Raw genomic sequence first — 20,246 nt, forward strand, 5'->3', positions numbered from 1 at the left:
AAGGTAAATTCATTTAAAGCTAAGTAAGGTAGAATGGTACAATTTGTCTCACTTGATTCAGTAGTAATGTGTTCAATTCTGTAATGTACGTTAGATCAGAACAGATTTTTCTTTCTTAAATGGAAGACTCTCAAGGATGTCGAACTTGTTTTTTCTGTTGTTCAGTCTTTCTAGCATAATCTAAATGTGCTGTATCCATCTTATTCTTTCCTTGTGCAGAGATATTCCCTGGAAGTTATCTATGCATTAACTTTGCTGAACCATCAAAATTTAGGACAAACTATTTTCATAAAATGGCATTGAGTAAGTTATTCAGGGGCTAGATTTTCTAGATGACCTAAAATACCCATTCTTGCCACCTCATTTTGTTGTGAAATCAAATGAGATAATTAATGAATGTGAAATGCACTTTGGAAACATCAAATGCCAAAACCTTGTGAACTCCTACAATTGATTTTATTCTTATTGTTAATTTCAGTGAACAGGGAGCTACATATTAGCCTCAAGCATTATTTCTCCTTCTACCACAATTTTCAACTAGATTGTGGAATATTGAAAATTAGCAAAAATGACTATGTTCTCTAAGAACATTTCATGTAATCCTACCTGTGAATCTCTTTGTAGCCCTTATGAAACTACTTATCTCTTTACATGCTTTTATTTGTTATCAGATTTTTTTTCTAAACATACTTTATTGAACCTACTTTGCTTATTTGGTAAACAATTATTGAATTTCAACACCATGCTGGGCACTAAAGACATTGAATTGTAAAACAGTCTCCATCAAAGGAAGGAAGGTGAGAATAAAAAATTATCATTATTTTAGAAGTTGGTAGTTCTATGACAAACATATTTAATGTATCAGCTATACATATAACCTAGTTTTCCTTTTCTTAGCATATCACCTCTCTGTAATTTTTCTTAAATATGTATAGAATAATCTGAGTAGCATATTGAAATCAAGATTCTTGGCTCCACCCCTAGAAAGAATCAATAGTTCTGGGAATCTGCATTTTCATAAGGACCAAGTATAATGGGAACTGGTAACCCTTGGACTTTACTTAAGAGAGTCCTTTTGTGATGTTTCCCTTTTGCCCAGGACTTCTCCTAGTGAAGGCCTCAGGAGGCCTCCATTCATCACACCATCTGTCTGTCTCAATGTCATCCTTTCAAACTGCCAATTTAGGTTATCCGGCTCTACCTTCCTTCATTACCTTGACTTGAAGTGATCCTCTGTAGTGATGTGCCAGTCTTGTTGAAGTCAGTTGTACCTAGTCTCTGAGAATGATACCAGTAATTGTTGTCTCACTTAAAGGCTGATTCTAATGGTGAGATACCTAGAAGAAGATGCGAGGGAATGCCCCTCTCATGACATGGTGAGAGAATTTTTAAAGAAAGTCTTGAATCACATCAGCTGAGAAGTGCTTACCCATAGGGAAATACTGAACAAGTATTAATCATTTAATCCTCTATAAATAAATCTATGAAGCAGGTACTATTATTACATTATTGTTGCATTACTACATGAAGCAGGTACAATTATTATATTCGTTTCATAGATGAGGACACTGAGGCTCAATAACTTTACCAATATCACATAGATACTAAGTGGTAGAGCAGATGTAAACTCAAGTGGACTGGCTCTAGAGTTCAGTGGACAACTATACTAGTGTTGCCTTTCTCTTAGTCAAAGGTATATCCTGTGGAGCCTTTGCTACCATCATTCTTTTCAGAATGACTTTTAGTAAGTTATGCTAACAACTGGAAAAGAAACAAAAACAAACACAAACCTCCAAAGTAAAACAAAACAATGCAAACACTACATAAAATAGTTTTTAGTGTATTCTTAGGTCAAAGATATATTTCAACCTCACATTTCAGGACATTCTAATGAAAAAAAAAAAAGAACCCAATATACACATGACAACATATAGTAACATATCTCAGGTTCTCAAGAGAAAAGATCACAATTCAATTTTTATTTTCTTCCCTGAAATACAGTTTACTCTCTAGTGAACATAAATTTTTGAGTCAGAAAGATCAAACTTCTAATTCTGTCCTGTTATTTACTTGCTTGATAAACTATGACAATTTTCTGACCTTACTTAGTTCTCATCTTCTATGAAATGTGACAAGCAAGTTTTGGTCAATATTAAAGACATAGTGCCTGGAATATAGCAATCCTTCAACAATCAGTACTGTACATATTTACCATTATTATTATTATGAGCAGTTATAAACTTAATTTAGTAGAATATAAAAACAAGTTTAGACAGAATGCTTTGGGCAAAATAAATATATTCTCAAAGTTTACTTGATACTGAATCTTTTTCCTTGGACAGGTAAAGTTCAAATACATATATCCTTGCTTTTGTCAAGTGACAAAAAAAAAAAAAAAAAAAAAAAAAAAAAAAAAAAGGAGAGAGAGAGAGAAGAGTCAACGACAATTTCCTCTTCCTTCTTCAGTGGTCTGTCTGGTTTATAACTTGGAGTCCTGATGGGAAAATGCTTAATTTGCTCCCGTGACAATGTCTCTTCTGAGATGGGCTCATTTATCTTCACCAGGTGATCAACCCAACACTCATCAACTGTTAGCCATGGCGTCACGCCTGCGGGAGAGTGCTGAACTTTTTCAGTCTGATGAGATGCGACCTGCTAATGATCCCAAGGAGAGAGCATCCAACCGCATCCGGATGCTGAATGACATTCTCCAAGACATGGAGAAAAGCTTTCTGGTGAAGCAGGCGCCGCCAGGTTTTTATAGGTAGGATGCATGTCTCAAAAATTATATTTTTTTGCCCTAAATTAAATGTTTATGTTTAACTTTCAGATTATGTATCTTCTATGAACATAACAGTATTTAAAAAGAAACTATAAAGCAGTTACTCATTTGAGGAACTTCCCCCCGCAAAGAAAAATTAAACTGCAGAAATATAAAATAACAGAAACTTGGCTTAGCAGTAGCACAGAGAAAATGAGTAAGAATTGTCTTACATTAATTTCAATATGAGTCAAATGTGATATGGCCAATGAAAAAGCAAATAGAATTATAGGTTGCACTGAGAGAAATGTACTTTCTTGACGAGATCAGGGAATAGGTCCATGCTATTTTTTCCTATGAAGATCCCATCTAGATTAATGTATTTAATTCTGGAAACTACATTTTTATGTTGGCGTTCAATAAGTTTAATATTTAGGGGAAAGTGGGATTTAGACGGATATTGAAACAACTGAAGAATTAGGCTTGTTTGGTTGGAGAGTCACATGGAATGCTCTCTGAAAATATATTAACAATTATATGGAAGGGAGATTAGATACAGATTCAGAGAATACTATGAGTACAGTATGGCTTTGTTTTTGAAGTTCCTTATATAGTAGAAGATAAATGAAGAAAACATGAAGTTTAAAAGATTATGGTACCCATCACTCATCATAAAACCAAGTCATTAAAACCACAATGAGAAACCATCTTACACCAGTCAGAATGATTATTATTAAAAAGTCAAAAAATAACAGATGGTGAGAAAGCGGAGAAAAAGTAATGCTTATACACTACACTGTTGGTAGGAATGTAAATTAGTATAGCCTTTATATATACTTGGAAAACAGTATGAGATTCCTCAAACAACTAAAAATAGAATCACCTTTCAACCCAGAAAGCTAATTTCTGGATATCTACCCAAAGGAAAATAATTTTTTATATCAAAAAGATACTTGCATTCATATGTTTATCACAGGACTAGTCACAATGGTGAAGTCATAGAATCAACCTGAGTGTCTATCAACATATGATTGGATTAAAAAATGTGGTATATGTACTCTATGGAATACTAAGCAGTCATCAAAAGGAATGAAATCATGTCTTTTGCAGCAACATGGATAGAGCTGGAGTCCATTATCCTAAGTGAAATAACTCTGAAACAGAAAATCAAATACCACATGTGCTCACACATAAGTTGGAGATCAATAATAGATACAGATGGATATACAGAGAGAAACAGACACTGGAAACTGCAAAAGAGGGAGAGTTGAAAAGTCACATACTGGATACACTGTTCACTATTTGGGTGATGGGTACACTAGAAGCCCAAACTTCACCATTACATAATACGTCCATGTAACAAACCGGCACATATACCTCCTGAATCTCTACACATTTTAGAAAAAGATTATGGCATATTTAAACAGTTTTTATTTAACTGATAATTCTATGAGACACGACATATAAATACATATTCTTCTGTTTAATATATACATATGTAATGTGTGTATATGACATATTTAGTATATGTATATGTGTATATATAGTATACATATGTATATATTTGTGTATATATATTTTATATATGTGTATATGTGGGTATGTGTATGTATGTATGTATAATTTTATGTAGTGTGGAAGTCTAAATTTGTGGCCCTTTAAGACTGAAAGTTCTGGCCTAAACTCCTCCTACTCCATTCTTCCCCCAATATCTCTTTGCCTCCCGCTTCTTCTCATGATATACCCTGGTCTAGACATACTATGTATAAACAAAGGTTTTAACTAGGACTAAAGAATTGATGTACAGGTATAGAAATCTTCATTACATATGAGAAAAAAGTAAAAGAATAAATATTTTGCTATTATAAAGTAGCAAAAGCCTTATCATTGCAGACATTAAACAATAGGCTGGGTGGCCCTAAGCACCTGAATATTTGGACCACATGAGGTTTAAGGTGCCCATTAGTACTAAAGTTCTGTGACCTCACACATCACTTAATCTTTCAACATCTTAATTTCTACATCTATAAAAGGAGATGGTGGAATGAGACTCCTTAATAATAAAAGATGTTTTTAAAGCCTGATATTTGATAATTTTCCTTTATGAATTTAAACTCATAAAGGTATGAGTTTAAAGATATGGTTAAGACACTTTGTAAGCTCCTTGTATTTTTTTAAGCATCAGGGACATAGCTGTCACCTTAAGTTACCTTCCCTGATGAGGTATATTCTAGTGGTGGGAATGGGGAAACAGAATGAACAAAGTAATTAAATAAATATAATGATGCTAGATGTAATAATTGCTGAGGAGAAAAATCAAACCACATTTTAAAATCTAGCATTACTAAAAAGTCATAAAGTAGATAACTTAGGTTATATATATATATATATAGTAAATTATTCTATTTACTTTTAAGAAAAATTCAGAAATTATTACAAATTATATGGAAAGAACATAGTTTTGTATAATACAGTAAGCTTTCCCCATTTGTCTTTTTTGGCACTTGCACTGGAAATGGAAGACCCTTCTATGTTCTAAATTATACATCTGGTAAACTTTTTATTATCCTTTCAAAAATGTTTATGAACTCAATTTACTTGATCATGCATTTTGAGTAGAAAAGTAGATATTTGTCTGCCCCTGAGTTAAAAATGATTAAACATTTTTTTCCTGTTAGTAATGTAATTACATATACCTTGTGTTCTCATTATGCAAGCCTCAAAGTATTGATTACAATAATGTGCTAACTCATATAACAAACTTTAGGAGTGAAAATTTTTGGTTCACTATTTTGAAATTGTGCTAAACTATTACTATAGTTATTGAAGGGATACATGTCTCCCGTTCTTTTCCTTAGCTCTATTAATTCATGTTAGTTTATTAATTTATATATATTAATTTATGTGTATATACATATATATACTATAACAGTGTAAATAGATTACTTTCATTTAGATGTATCTGACTGACCTTTATCTCAAAATTGTCACAAATTTGTACTTCATTTATAAAATACGTAACAAATCATCCTACTTCATGTTTTTTCTTGATAGCTAATTCACATTTCTAAAAATTACTGATGCAAACATTTCAAAATTACAATAGGATTTACACTCTCAATGGTTATAAGCACATTCTCAATGGGGAAGGAAATATTCAAAGTAAAAATTTGAGTTTAAGCAAATGAAAAGTAGATTGATTATTTATAGCGATAATTATATAGAGATAAAATGCAATTGTTAATAATATTGTACAAAAGAACATTTGGTGAACAGGGTTCAATTTCTTTTTAATGTTAAACAGTCTTTAGAGATGTTATTCACATAAGAATCTCACTCTTTAACCCATTGGACATACAGAATTCTCATCTAATACATAAGAAAGAAGTGAAAAATGATTTGCATTTTAAGAAAGTTCTTGACAGAACTTTACTGTATAAAGCCAAATACTTCATTTTGCATTTAGATCATGTCCCAAAAAATATCGTCTCAATAAAAGTGCCACTAAACATTGGAAAATATTATTTTTGGAATATGCAGAATAATATTCCCAATAATCTGGAAACAGAGGATTCAAAGATTTTGAATCCTATGATGTTGCATCTAAAGCTGGCTCCTCATTGAACGCTGCTCTGTGCAATACTGCTGGAAACTGGCAATATAAGATCCCTACCTTCAAGGAGCTTAATTTAATTCAAGAGCTAAAATACATAAATTATATATCAAATACAGGTACAGAATACTTACTCAAAGTACCCAATGAATACTACAGCCAAGAAGTACTTTTGTGATTCAGTGAAGAGAGAAAGTATTGTCTTGTGGTAGTCAAGAAATACATTTTTTTTTTTTTTTTTTTTTTTTGAGATGGAGTCTCGCTCTGTCGCTCAGGCTGGAGTGCAGTGACGGGATCTTGGCTCACCGCTACCTCTGCCTCCTGGGTTCAAACGATTCTCCTGCCTCAGCCTCCGGAGTAGCTGGGATTACAGGCACATGCCACCATGCCTGGCTAATTTTTGTATTTTTAGTAGACACAGGGTTTCACCATGTTGGTCAGGCTGGTCTCAAACTCCTGACCTCGTGATCTGCCTGCTTTGGCCTCCCAAAGTGCTGGGATTCCAGGCATGAGCCACCATGCCCAGCCACAGAAGACTTTATAGGGAAAGAGAAAGATGTATATGGGCTTGAGGGAATGATAGTATGCCCGTTAAATTAAGGTGCATTTCCAGGACGACAGTTTGAAGAAAGACACAAAGGAGAAGTTGTGTGTGGTGTGCTCAGGAGTGAAGTACAAAAGGTAGACTAGTTTGAATGGTCATTGGGTTCATGGTTATGCAAAGGTAGGTAAGATCAAGTTGTGGAGTCCCTTAAATGTTCTGTTGAGAGGTTTGGGCTTTATTTTTCAAGGACACAAAAAAGCCATGGAGAAATATGTGTTGTTAGGAGGATTTATCTGGTGTTCCTGAGAGGGTGCACTGGAGTCAGGAGAGAGCAGAAAGCTTTAGAAGAATATAGGAGTAGGAAAGGCATGGGGTGAAAAGAACATGAATTGACATGTTGGTGTCAGGAATGAAGAGCCAAGGGCCAATTTAGGAGGTGATGTTTAGGAAGAATTGGTTAATTTAGTGATTGTGTGGCTCTAAGAATCTCGTTGCAGGTTGATTTTAGAATTCCTCTAGGTCTAGGTGGGAAAACAGGATTGAGTACTGGAAAGGGCCTCTTCTCTGCCTCATTTATCTAGCCATTTAGGTAAAGCACTCTGTGTCTACATGTAATTATATGAAGATCTGTGGATAAAGATAATTTCTAAAGTTATTTCCAGCTCTACAGACTATTAACTCTCACAACCTCTGTTTTCGAGGGGCATCTAATTCTGAGTAAGGGGAGAGGGAAAGGGCACCAGGATAGACTGCAAAGCCATAAATGAAAAAGCTGTGAAGTACATTGGAAGTACTGAACTTGGTCAGTAGTGGGGAGCCAGCAAAACAATATCTATGTTCAGGGACCACGTCAGTGAAAGTATGTTGAAAATTACAAAGCGTCACGAAAATATCACTACTATCAAATTTGGCAGTGTAAAATTTGACTTGTTGCTCTTGAGTAGACAGGGGATTCTGTATTTTCTTAAGAATTCTAAATCTTCTATCTCATTCCTTCCTTTACTGTCATTCCAGTAGGCAGTGCTCTACCATTCCTGGGTACTGTGTGTGTCTGGAGAGATCTCTGGGCGTCTGCGTTTTGTCATTAGATCCTTTTTTGCTCCCTGTAGTTATTACTCCACAAAAGCAGAGCAAGGAGTCTGACCTGGTAAACCTGTGCATTCCCACTATAAGAAGCTTTTCTTAAACAAATTGATAGTCTTTATTTTTTAAAGCAGGTTTAGGCTTAGAAAATAATTGAGCAGAAAGTACGAAATTCTCGTATGACTCCTCAGCATCCCCTCTTCCTAGACACAGTTATCCCAATTGTTAAAATCTTGTGTTGGTATATTTGTTACTATGAGCCAATCTTGATACAACATTGGTGAATCAATATAGATACAAACTAAGATGAATAGTTTAATATCAGGGTTCGCTCTTTAGGTTGTATATTCTTTGGTCTTTGACAAATGTATAATAATATGTACCCACTGTTGCAGGGTCATATACAACAGTTTTAGTGCCCTAAAATCTCTTGTGCTCCACCTATTCATTCCTTCCTACTGAACCTCTGGCAACCACTGATCTTTTCACTGTCTCCATAGCTTTGCCTTTTCCAGAATGTCACATATTTGGAATAGTACAGCATGCAACCTTGTTGGACTGGCTTCTTTCACTTAGCAATATGCAGTGCATTTTATCCATGTTCATTTCTTTTTATCACTGAGTGGTATTCCATTGTATAGCTATACCAGTTTGTTTATTCATTTATCTATTGAAGGGCATTTTTGTTGCTTTCAAGTTTTGGCAGTTGTGAATAAAGTGACTATACATATTTTGGTGCAGGCTTTTTTGTGGACATACATTTCAATTTATTTCAGCAGATAATAAAGTGTGCAATTGCTGGATAATGTGGTAAGCCTATGTTTAGTTTTGTAGGAAACTGCCAAACTGTCTTTCAAAGTGGCTGTACCATTTTTCATGCCCACCAATAGTCAATGAAACTTTCTGTCGCTCCACATCTTCATCCGCATTTGTGTCAGTGTTTTGGATTTTAGCTATTCTAACAGATGTATGTTGATATTTCATTGTTGTTTGAATCCGCAGTTCCCCAATGGTATATGATGTTGTGCATCTTTTCATATGCTTATTTGCCATCTACATATTTTATTTGATGTGGTATCTGTTCAGCTCTTTTGCCCATTTTTAAAATTGAGGGATTTTTTCTTATTGTTGAGTTTTCAGGCATATTTTTATACTTTGGACACCAGTCCTCCATTAGATACATGTTTTGCAAAAGATTTTCTCCCAGACTATGGCTTATCTTTTCACTCTCTTAACAGTGCCTTTTGCAGAGCAGAAGTTGTTAATTTTAACGAAATTTGAAAATTAAATTATAATTTTCATAAAATTCAGTTTACCAACTTTTCTTTCCTATGCTTTTTGTGTCATACTTCAAAAGTTATTGTCAAACCCAAGGTCACTCAGATTTTATCTTATATTATCTTCTAGAAGTTTTGTAGTATTGCATTTTACATTTAGTCCTATGATCCATTCTGAGTTAATTTTCATGAAAAGGATAAGGTCTGTGTTTCAATTCTTTTTTTTTTTTTTTGCATATAGATGTCCAGTTGTTCCAGCATTGTTTGTTAAGACTCTCCTTTCTCTGTTGAATTGCTTTTTGTCATACAATATAGTTTTAATATTGCTTTTTGTGATAAGCATCTCACTTGTTCACATTAGAATAGCTTTCAAAATTAAGAATACCAAATAACAATGATATTATAAGAGAGCACTGGACTTGGGATTTTTAAAAGTAGGAAGAGATTTGAGATGAAAATTTGTCTTTTTCTTCTTAAATGGTCTGCAGCAAGATAATTAGCATTTCTGAGCATCAGGTTTTCATCTCTAAAACAGATCTCAAAAGATTATTAATACTTCAGACTCTGATAATGTTCTCATTTCCAAAGCTCCCCCATATCACTATTAACCAAGGGAGACATATTTAAAAATTAAGTGACACCAGTTCTCTTTCCCCAGAATCACAGCAGTGAAGTATTTCCTTCACGTTTAATTTTCAATGTATTGTCCTTCCCTTTATTAAACCTTTGCTTATTGCTTGCCAATTGAGGGGTTGCAACATCTCATAGAAAATAGACTTTGAGGAGTGACATTATATATGCAGTTAAGAAAAGAGTAAATAAAATATCTAAGTAGCACTAGGTTCTAAAATAAATCTTGGGTCTTTAAATGACAAACCTTTTCCAGTAGAAAAGACTTCTATTAAATCACTTTCTTTAGGCGTTTGGGGAGTACTGTTGTATAAGCATCATGGTCTTCTGGGGCATATTCTCCTACGTGTTTTAAGTTTTGACATTTAAACTACTTTTTAGATTTTGGAACCAACCATTTTGTGGTTGAAATTTAATATCTTTTTAAAAAGTGCGTCTTCTTAGCTTATTTTAGCAAATTTCAGCAAGATTTCTAGCCTTCTCACAAATTACTCCAATGTTTAAGGGTATGAGTCCTTGAGGTTACTGTTGTGTCTCTATCTCCTTTCTTCACTCACCCATGCACTAGCTTACATAGTCTTAAAATGAGAGAGCAATAATTATTGCCCTCTCTTTTATTTAAAGTGATTGGACTAAACTGAACAGAAAGAGAAAGATCTTTGATTTTAATCTTTTAGTATACAAATAGAAAGCCATGGAATTTCAAAACTGCTCCAAACAAAAATATAATGACAAAGGATTTCTATTAATATGCTGCTAATAACATGTGTGTAAGGTATATGAACATGACCCCACATTTATGCATTAAGATGGCACATCTCCGTAAAAATCTCATCTTTATTCTCTCTCCACATTTAAAGAGATAGCAGTTAAACAGTAATAAGGGTTTCCTTTCTTCCCCATTCTGACACACACATACACACACACACACTGCTGCATTACTGTGGTAAGATAGGTTTATCGGGAAATTTTACAAAAGGATAGGAAATTTGGTGTAGCTTTGGAAAAGAGAATCAGAGATTCACTCTTTCATTTGTGTTGATTTGAAAGGCGTGAGAAATCAAGAAAGCAAACATGAGCTAGTGTCTAATTCTGACTGCTAGATAGAAATAGGACTCTCAGGAAAAGTGAACATCCTCCAACACCACCATTAGAGACGAATTAAAGTCTAATTATTACATTTAAAACAAAACTATTGATTATGGTCTAGTATCCCATTGTTATTTTTTATGTATGGTATTTCAGTTACATCTTGGCTAAGCAGACTACAGGGACTATCTAAGTAACTATACTTACATTATTCTTTCTTTGGGAAAACACTTCTGAGTTCCAAACAATGGCCATAATCAGGAGTTTGGGGAGCACAGCCTATTTGTAATTTGAGGGACAGTACATGTATGTGTATATACATATGCATGCCTTGTGTATCTCTGGCATTGTGTCCTTATGGAAGATGTCACAGCAGGTTCATAATAAAGGAAATTATTTCAGAGATTGCCAGAATGACCTTGTGGAAGTTCAGGGGACCATTTCAAGCTAATCCTAGCCAAGACCATTTTTTTTTGTTAGCATCCTTGAAAGCAGAAAAATAGCAATGTAAATGTCAAGATGCTTCTGCCTTTAACCAAGAATAAACAAAGAAAGCAATCCACTAAAAGTATTTTTCAAACACACAAGCTCCCAAAACTTTGCTTTTGAAAGATGTTAGAATCGGTTTATACTTAGGCAAGCAATGACATGAGACAGAACTATTAAAAAGCCACATTTCTCAGGTATTATATAATCAATTTCCATCTACATATTCAGTACATACATAAAATTAAGAGGTTGAAACCCAACCCCCCCCAAATCACTTCAGAATAACAATGATCTCATTATACAGTTTTCATGGTGTTTTAATTAGAGTTAGTTATATAAGTCCCAATAGAACCTCATGTTCCGCGTTTGATTAGGATAATGACTACTTTGTTCCGGTTGTACTTTCTTTTAGTGAGGTGTGGGTGGTCTGAACGGAACTAAAACCCCAGCATTGTTTCTCTTGTCATTAATTCTATCAGCAATGCCTCTGATTTCTTTAGACTATGAAAAATAACTAGTGATTAAGAATTACCATAATGCTTTTTACATATTCTAATAGCGACCACTTACACAAAAGAATCTATGTATGAATACAAAATTTTATAATCTACGCAATGACAATGTAAAATTTCCAAAAGAAGGTTGAAGACCTGGCTCATATACAAAATCTTTGTAACGTCGATCATTATATACATTTCCTTTTACCCTTTTATGAATAAATACATACATTAGTTTTATAATTATGTATCCTTTTATATTTTTGTAGTTTCCACTTCTAAAAGGAGCAAAAAAGCTCCCAAATTTTAAGAAAAACCGATTGATATACTGAAATTCAAGCCTCATTTTTTTCAGTCACTCATTTTGTCAATATTAAAAGAAAGAACATATCTCATTTTAACAGACAGCATTCAAACACAATTTGACTAGACATTTAACAACTTGTTTCAAGGCTGGTTCAACATTCGCAAATCAATAAACATAATCCAGCATATAAACAGAACCAAAGACAAGAACCACGTGATTATCTCAATAGATGCAGAAAAGGCTTTTGACAAAATTCAACAGCCCTTCATGCTAAAAACGCTCAATAAATTCGGTATTGATGGAACGTACCTCAAAATAATAACAGCTATTTATGACAGCCCCACTGCCAATATCATACTGAATGGGCAAAAACTGGAAAAATTCCCTTTGAAAACTGGCACAAGACAGGGATGCCCTCTCTCACCACTCCTATTCAACATAGTGTTGGAAGTTCTGGCTAGGGCAATCAGGCAAGAGAAAGAAATAAAGCATATTCAGTTAGGAAAAGAAGAAGTCAAATTGTCCCTGTTTGCAGATGACATGATTGTATTTTTAGAAAACCCCATTGTCTCAGCCCAAAATCTCCTTAAGCTGATAAGAAACTTCAGCAAAGTCTCAGGATACAAAATCAATGTGCAAAAATCACAAGCATTCTTATACACCAGTAACAGACAAACAGAGAGCCAAATCATGAATGAACTTCCATTCACAATTGCTTCAAAGAGAATAAAATACTTAGGAATCCAACTTACAAGGGATGTAAAGGACCTCTTCAAGGAGAACTACAAACCACTGCTCAGTGAAATCAAAGAGGACACAAACAAATGGAAGAACATACCATGCTCATGGATAGGAAGAATCAATATCGTGAAAATGGCCATACTGCCCAAGGTTATTTATAGATTCAATGCCATCCCCATCAAGCTATCAATGAGTTTCTTCACAGAATTGGAAAAAACTGCTTTAAAGTTCATATGGAACCAAAAAAGAGCCCGCATCTCCAAGACAATCCTAAGTCAAAAGAACAAAGCTGGAGGCATCACGCTACCTGTCTTCAAACTATACTACAAGGCTACAGTAACCAAAACAGCATGGTACTGGTACCAAAACAGAGATATAGACCAATGGAACAGAACAGAGTCCTCAGAAATAATACCACACATCTACAGCCATCTGATCTTTGACAAACCTGAGAGAAACAAGAAATGGGGAAAGGATTCCCTATTTAATAAATGGTGCTGGGAAAATTGGCTAGCCATAAGTAGAAAGCTGAAACTGGATCCTTTCCTTACTCCTTATACAAAAATTAATTCAAGATGGATTAGAGACTTAAATGTTAGACCTAATACCATAAAAACCCTAGAGGAAAACCTAGGTAGTACCATTCAGGACATAGGCATGGGCAAAGACTTCATGTCTAAAACACCAAAAGCAACGGCAGCAAAAGCCAAAATTGACAAATGGCATCTCATTAAACCAAAGAGCTTCTGCACAGCAAAAGAAACTACCATCAGAGTGAACAGGCAACCTACAGAATGGGAGAAAATTTTTGCAATCTACTCATCTGACAAAGGGCTAATATCCAGAACCTACAAAGAACTCAAACAAATTTACAAGAAAAAAACAAACAACCCCATCAAAAAGTGGGCAAAGGACATGAACAGACATTTCTCAAAAGAAGACATTCATACAGCCAACAGACACATGAAAAAATGCTCATCATCACTGGCCATCAGAGAAATGCAAATCAAAACCACAATGAGATACCATCTCACACCAGTTAGAATGGCGATCATTAAAAAGTCAGGAAACAACAGGTGCTGGAGAGGATGTGGAGAAATAGGAACACTTTTACACTGTTGGTGGGATTGTAAACTAGTTCAACCATTATGGAAAACAGCATGGCGATTCCTCAAGGATCTAGAACTAGATGTACCATATGACCCAGCCATCTCTTTATTGGGTATATACCCAAAGGAGTATAAATCATGCTGCTATAAAGACACATGCACACGTATGTTTATTGCGGCACTATTCACAATAGCCAAGACTTGGAATCAACCCAAATGTCCATCAGTGACAGACTGGATTAAGAAAATGTGACACATATACACCATGGAATACTATGCAGCCATAAAAAAGGATGAGTTTGTGTCCTTTGTAGGGACATGGATGAAGCTGGTAACCATCATTCTTAGCAAACTATCACAAGAACAGAAAACCAAACACCGCATGTTCTCACTCATAGGTGGGAACTGAACAATGAGATCACTTTGACTCGGGAAGGGGAACATCACACACTGGGGCCTATCATGGGGAGGGGGGAGGGGGAAGGGATTGCATTGGGAGTTATACCTGATGTAAATGACGAGTTGATGGGTGCTGACGAGTTGATGGGTGCAGCACACCAACATGGCACAAGTATACATATGTAGCAAACCTGCACGTTATGCACATGTACCCTAGAACTTAAAGTATAATAATAATAATAATAAAAAACTGACCAAAAAAAATAAAATTTCAATTGACAATAAAATAAGAGTAATTAATCTGAGATCCAGTCTGCTAGTATCAAAATAGTAATCCTTTTGTGTATAACTGTTTGGGTTTTATAAAAATGTTTCTTTCAGTTTTAAGGTACATCCTCATTTAAAGTGAGAAAAAAATTACTGTTGTCATATTTGCAAGTCAAGACCCATTGCCAGTCTGAGAGTGAGTTGTGACTTGATGGTACATTGAATAATTAAGACTAACAATAACAACAATACTTTCCATAGAGGATGATTTGTTTATACCAGGCACTGTGCTGCACATTTTTCATGTATTATTTGTAACACTTCTAACAATTCTGCCAGATTGGTCTTATTATTCCCTTTATACATATAAGAAAACCAAGACTTAGAAAAGTTAACATGTGGCAGAAATGGGATTCAAACCTAGTTTGTTTTCTTTAAAACCACTACTCTTTCTGCTAGACAATACCACATACATTTGATCCAAATTATCCCTAGTTTGCTCAGATATCACCAATAAATTTAATTAGGTTTTAGTGTTAATAGAGCCAAATATGTATAAATTAAGTTTTCCACATTTCAGAATTACATCCCTTAACCTTGATAGTGACAAAATTGCATCTGTGAGACACCAAATTTATCCCTATGTCTGGAAAAGACATATGCCTTATTGTCCTAAATCAGTAACATTATCTTGTCTCAAAATAATGTGTATCCCTTTGTGTCTCTGTAAATCTTAGATGTAATTTAAAAAGTAGGCATATTTCTCTGCCAAATCTCATATACTATAATTAAAAATGTTTTTACATAAATAACAATATAGTATAGAGGAGGGCTCAGCAGACTGGGAACTTAAGAGTTGTGGGCTGAAGACCCAAAAGACTCCAGAATAAGTCACTGAACTTCCATGACATTTACTCTCTAATCAATTAGGTAAGAAGAGATAAACTAGTGAATCTCTAAGACAATGAAAATATTAGTTGAGGAAGTGTTCAAAACTAATACAAATTGAGTTCCATATTTTTAAATGCATTTCAGGGAAATAATTATTTCAATGGGTTCCCTATGAAGCCAGGTTAGACATTTTAGCATTTGTTTCTCTCTCCTTTATTTTATCTGCTATTTTATTTTATTTTATGGGTATAAATATCTTTCTGATTTAATATGATCCAAAGAGAATTAAGAGAAAGGATCATGGTGAGTATTTTCTTTGTACTGAAGCACCTGAAACCTCATTTTGCTACATAATGAAACTAAAGTTTCCAATTGCTGTGTAAATCATGTGTTTAGTAGATGAAATGCTCAGGAATCATTTTGCACTTGACATTTTCTGGATTACGAGTAGCAAAATTTTCTTCTTATAATAAGAAAGTAGATCTGTAAGCCACAAAAACTATGGAGCCAGTATGGCATATTGAGATGATACACAAGGAAAGGACAGGCAGCCAATAGGCACGATTCTATAAAGCACATATTTAGTCCTGTACACCATCCCCAGTGGAATCCTTTGTTCAAATGAAAGCTTACATGAGCTACACTAGTTGATAAGGAAAGGAACATGAATGTTGCCTCTGTTTCCACAGTCACCTCGAAGGAGTACCTGGTTTGCCAGCCACTACACTTGATTGTGCTGCTTAACCAGTCTGCTTGCTAAAAACACAAGACTACAACATTTTCAACTGATTAAAAAATATAGGTCTGTAAATTTATAATCATACTTAGATTAGATCAACTTGGAAATTTATAAGGGCAATAATGGATGAAATGGGAAGTACTCACCCCATAGTCTATAATTAGAGTTAAATATAATACATGATTTAATTTATAATTGATATAATCCTTATAAAACTGCCACAAACCCTCAAATTACATTTAGTGGGGTTCAAGTATTTCCTCCAAGTCTACCTTTATCTGACAAGTTTCACTGAGAAAGAAGGCAATCTAGGTATTCAAATTAGGAATAATTTGAATAGAATTATAAGTACATATGTGCATTAGAAGTGTTGAAGATATAAAAGTGATGGAAATGCTCACTTTGGTATCACATATATTAAAATTGGAATGATACAGAGATTAGTGTGGCCCTTGCGCAAGGATGACATGACAATTCATGAAGTGTTCCATATTATTATAAACAAAAAAAGATGTATTTTAAAGTCAAGGAAGCTTGAAGTTTCTTTAGCTTTCTTTAAGCTAAGTTTCATAGAATCAAGAACTACTAGAACTGAAATAGAACCTTCAATGACAGCACCCGCCACCTGCAGTTCTCAGGCAGGCAACTTCCAGCAGCTCTCTGAGAAATTCTATGAATCTCCTTTTGACATTTGCCTGTTTGTCTGCCTGCAACCGTTGCTGAAGAAAGCAGATTCGGTTCTACTTCTGCCTTCCAAGTCCTGCGTGATGACTGTTGCAAATTTTGTATCTTTTTCTGCACTTTGAAAAATGTTTGTTGACTAATTTATCCAGAGAAACTTTCTTGGTCCTTTATGCCCTTTTCCCCAGATCTTAAAAGAACAGGGACCTGCCTTGTGCCATAATTGGTCATGATGGTGTTTTATTGGGGTTTTGTCGGCCCACACCAGGTTTTATTGGGATTGTTCCATGTATAATACATGTCCATATCAAACAATGGTTAGGCTATCAGGATACTGCCTATGAGAATTTTAAGAACTAAATAAAACTCATGTACCAGACACTTAATATACTGGATGTATATCTCTGGTCTTCACAATAGCTTATGTAATAATTGTTGGAGCTGGTAATTTTACCAGGCCTTTCTTGTTTGAAAGCCGTCTGTCTCTCCGCGTACTCCCAGGGGCTCCGTATACAGTTTTTTGATCTATCAGATTACTCATCCAGGTTGGTATTTTCCCATGGTGTTGGTAAGGGCTCTGAAGTTCAGAAAAATTACTTTTTCTTTTCTTCAAAGTTACCAGAGATGGTAAATTACATAAATTAGTTAAGGAATAGAACCTGGTTGCAGCCATTCTGAATTTTATTTTAAAAAACAAATTCAGTCAGGCATTTGTTTTTTGACAAACAAAAGTGGCTCACGCCTGTAATCTTGACACTTCGGGAGGCAGAGGCTGGAAGATCACTTGAGGTCGGGAATTTGAGAGCAGCACGGCTAACATGGCGAAACCCCGTCTCTACTAAAAATACAAAAACTTCGCTGTGCGTGGTACTGCGCCCCTGTAGTCCCAGCTGCTCCGGAGGCTGAGACAGGAGAATCCCTTGAACCTGGGAGAAGGAGGTTGCAGTGAGCTGAGATTGCTCCACAGCACTCCAGCCTGGGCGATTGAATGAGACATTGTCTAAAAAAAAAAAAAAAAAAAAAAAGTAGTAGCTTCACAGACTGGAGTGGTATAAAAAGAAGATTTCAAACAGAGTTTGAATAAAATGGTCATATTGTGAGCCAAAAGAGAAGCAGAATATATTTTATCTTACACATACAAAAATGGATATTTAATACTTTGCTGTTACTCCTATCTAGACTATAAGATTAATGCCTATGGCTTGGGTGATATTTTGTTTCTTGCATTTCCTGATTCTCTTTTTAATCTTACTACCTTTCTTGCCTGTAAGTTAGAATTTGATGTCACTTTTTCAAAATACTTATCTAAAATTACTACTGATTCCATTATACTTATTAATTCATATGCTTATGAATTAATATGCATATGCAAAACTATACCAGGCACTGAGAATACAATGCTCAAAAATATAAATATCAACCTTACCCTTTGGGACTTTACTTTCTGTTGGGAAGAAACAGAAAATAAGCAGACAAAAGAACAAATAAATATGTCATCACAAACTTTACAATTGTCTTGAAGGAAAGAAACATCACCTTTTCCTTTAAGGTAGCTAAATAGATTTGGGGGAGTAACTTGGGCTGAGACTGAAAAATTAAACAAGGGCCTAGAGGCCACAGAGAGGGGTTAAGTCTTATTTTCAGGACCTTTAATATCTGATTATAGGTAGATTATAACATACTTTTTGTCTATTTATGTGTAATCTATCATCATGTATTCTGTATATCTCTGATTGCTACGTAGAAAACAGATTTTAGAGGTAATGGAAGAAATGGAAAAATTAGCACTGATATGCTCTTTTAATAATCTAGGCATGTCAGTCAGGATTTTCCAGAGAAACAGAACAATAGGACAGTAAGAGATTGCATGTATATGTGTGTGTGCATATGTGTGTGTGTGTGTCCCTATGTGTGTGTCTCTGTGTGTGTCTGTGTGTAATTTTAAGGAATTGGTTCATATGATTGAGGAGGTTGGCAAGTGTGAAATCTATGGATAAGGAAGGCTGACGACTCAGGGAAGAGTTGATGTTATAGTCTTGACTCCAATATCTGTAGGCAGGCTGTAGCAGGCTATAAATTTACTTAGAATTTCTATATTGTATTAATAGTCCAAGGCAGAGTTCTTTTTTCTTCAGGATACCTCATGTTTTGCTTTTGAGGCCTCCAACTGATTAGATGAAGCCTACCCACATTATCAAGGGCAATCTCCTTTACTTAAAGTGAACTGATTGTAAATCTTAATTGCATCTGTAAGACACCTTCACAGCAACATATGGACTAGTGTTTGAACAAACAACTAGGCAGTATTGCCTCACTACATTGACACGTAAAATTAATCATCACAGAGATCATGTTGGTGGGAATGCAAATATAGAGAAGATTAATTTGTAACATTTCAGACATATAATCTACAAAAACTTGGTGATGGATTAGATATGAGAATAGAGATGAGGGAAGAAATCAAGAATAGCAGATCTTTCCCATGAGGAGTGGGTTTTAACAGCTATGATGTAGAAAGAATGAATCTTTTCTAAATGGGATTCTGCTGACTTCAGCTCAAATGATATGATTGACAAGGCAAGATTACTTTTGTTACGCACTTTAAATGACTAAATAATCTTGAGAAGAAATTCTGTTTGTATCTGTCTAGTTATATTTGGCTAATCCTAATGTAGACTAAAAATTTGCCTTGCCTTCTCTTTCTCATCCAAAATAATTATATGCAAATAGTAATCTAGTCTTTATGCAATAATGTGAAATGGGAGGAAACATAGCCAAATATTTCTGGAAGGGATAGCCTTCAACTGTGCCAGGTACAGTGCCTCCAATTCTTTTATTGCTAATCATAGTAGGTCTCATCTTCTAATCAAAGCTTACATATGCTACACCAGGGAGTTTGGATGATATGCTAACTCAATCTAATTTTACACAATATAATTCAAAAGCCAATAAAATGTAGCCTTGTCAGACACAAAAGTTTTACAGGGAAGAATGTAATATAGGCACCAAATGTTAAGTATCCTCTCTGCAGGTGGTTTGTACATTTCCTGTGTTTCCAATTTCTCTTTTCTTTTCTTAACCATGAAATTAAATAGACAGCTTTGAACAACTAAAGAATAGGCATTTTTT

The 20,246-nt window shown here is 34.8% G+C and overlaps 1 protein-coding gene and 1 non-coding gene across 11 annotated transcripts in view; both read left to right on the forward strand.

The window, feature by feature from the left end:
• LOC105489997 (N-acetylated alpha-linked acidic dipeptidase like 2) overlaps positions 1-20,246 on the forward strand; it is a 1,462,458-nt gene that overhangs the window by 1,409,174 nt on the left and 33,038 nt on the right. For all 10 annotated transcript variants that reach the window (XM_071091264.1, XM_071091263.1, XM_071091268.1 and 7 more), the window contains one exon: positions 2,566-2,764. In XM_071091264.1, coding sequence (XP_070947365.1) covers positions 2,566-2,764 — 199 coding nt within the window. The remainder of the gene's footprint in view (positions 1-2,565; positions 2,765-20,246) is intronic.
• LOC112428061 (U6 spliceosomal RNA) lies at positions 16,830-16,933 on the forward strand. Its single transcript, XR_003019928.2, has one exon. It is a non-coding gene; the product is annotated as a U6 spliceosomal RNA (small nuclear RNA).

The sequence above is a fragment of the Macaca nemestrina genome, chromosome 2 (genome assembly GCF_043159975.1).
Source record: "Macaca nemestrina isolate mMacNem1 chromosome 2, mMacNem.hap1, whole genome shotgun sequence".
NCBI lineage: Eukaryota > Metazoa > Chordata > Mammalia > Primates > Cercopithecidae > Macaca > Macaca nemestrina.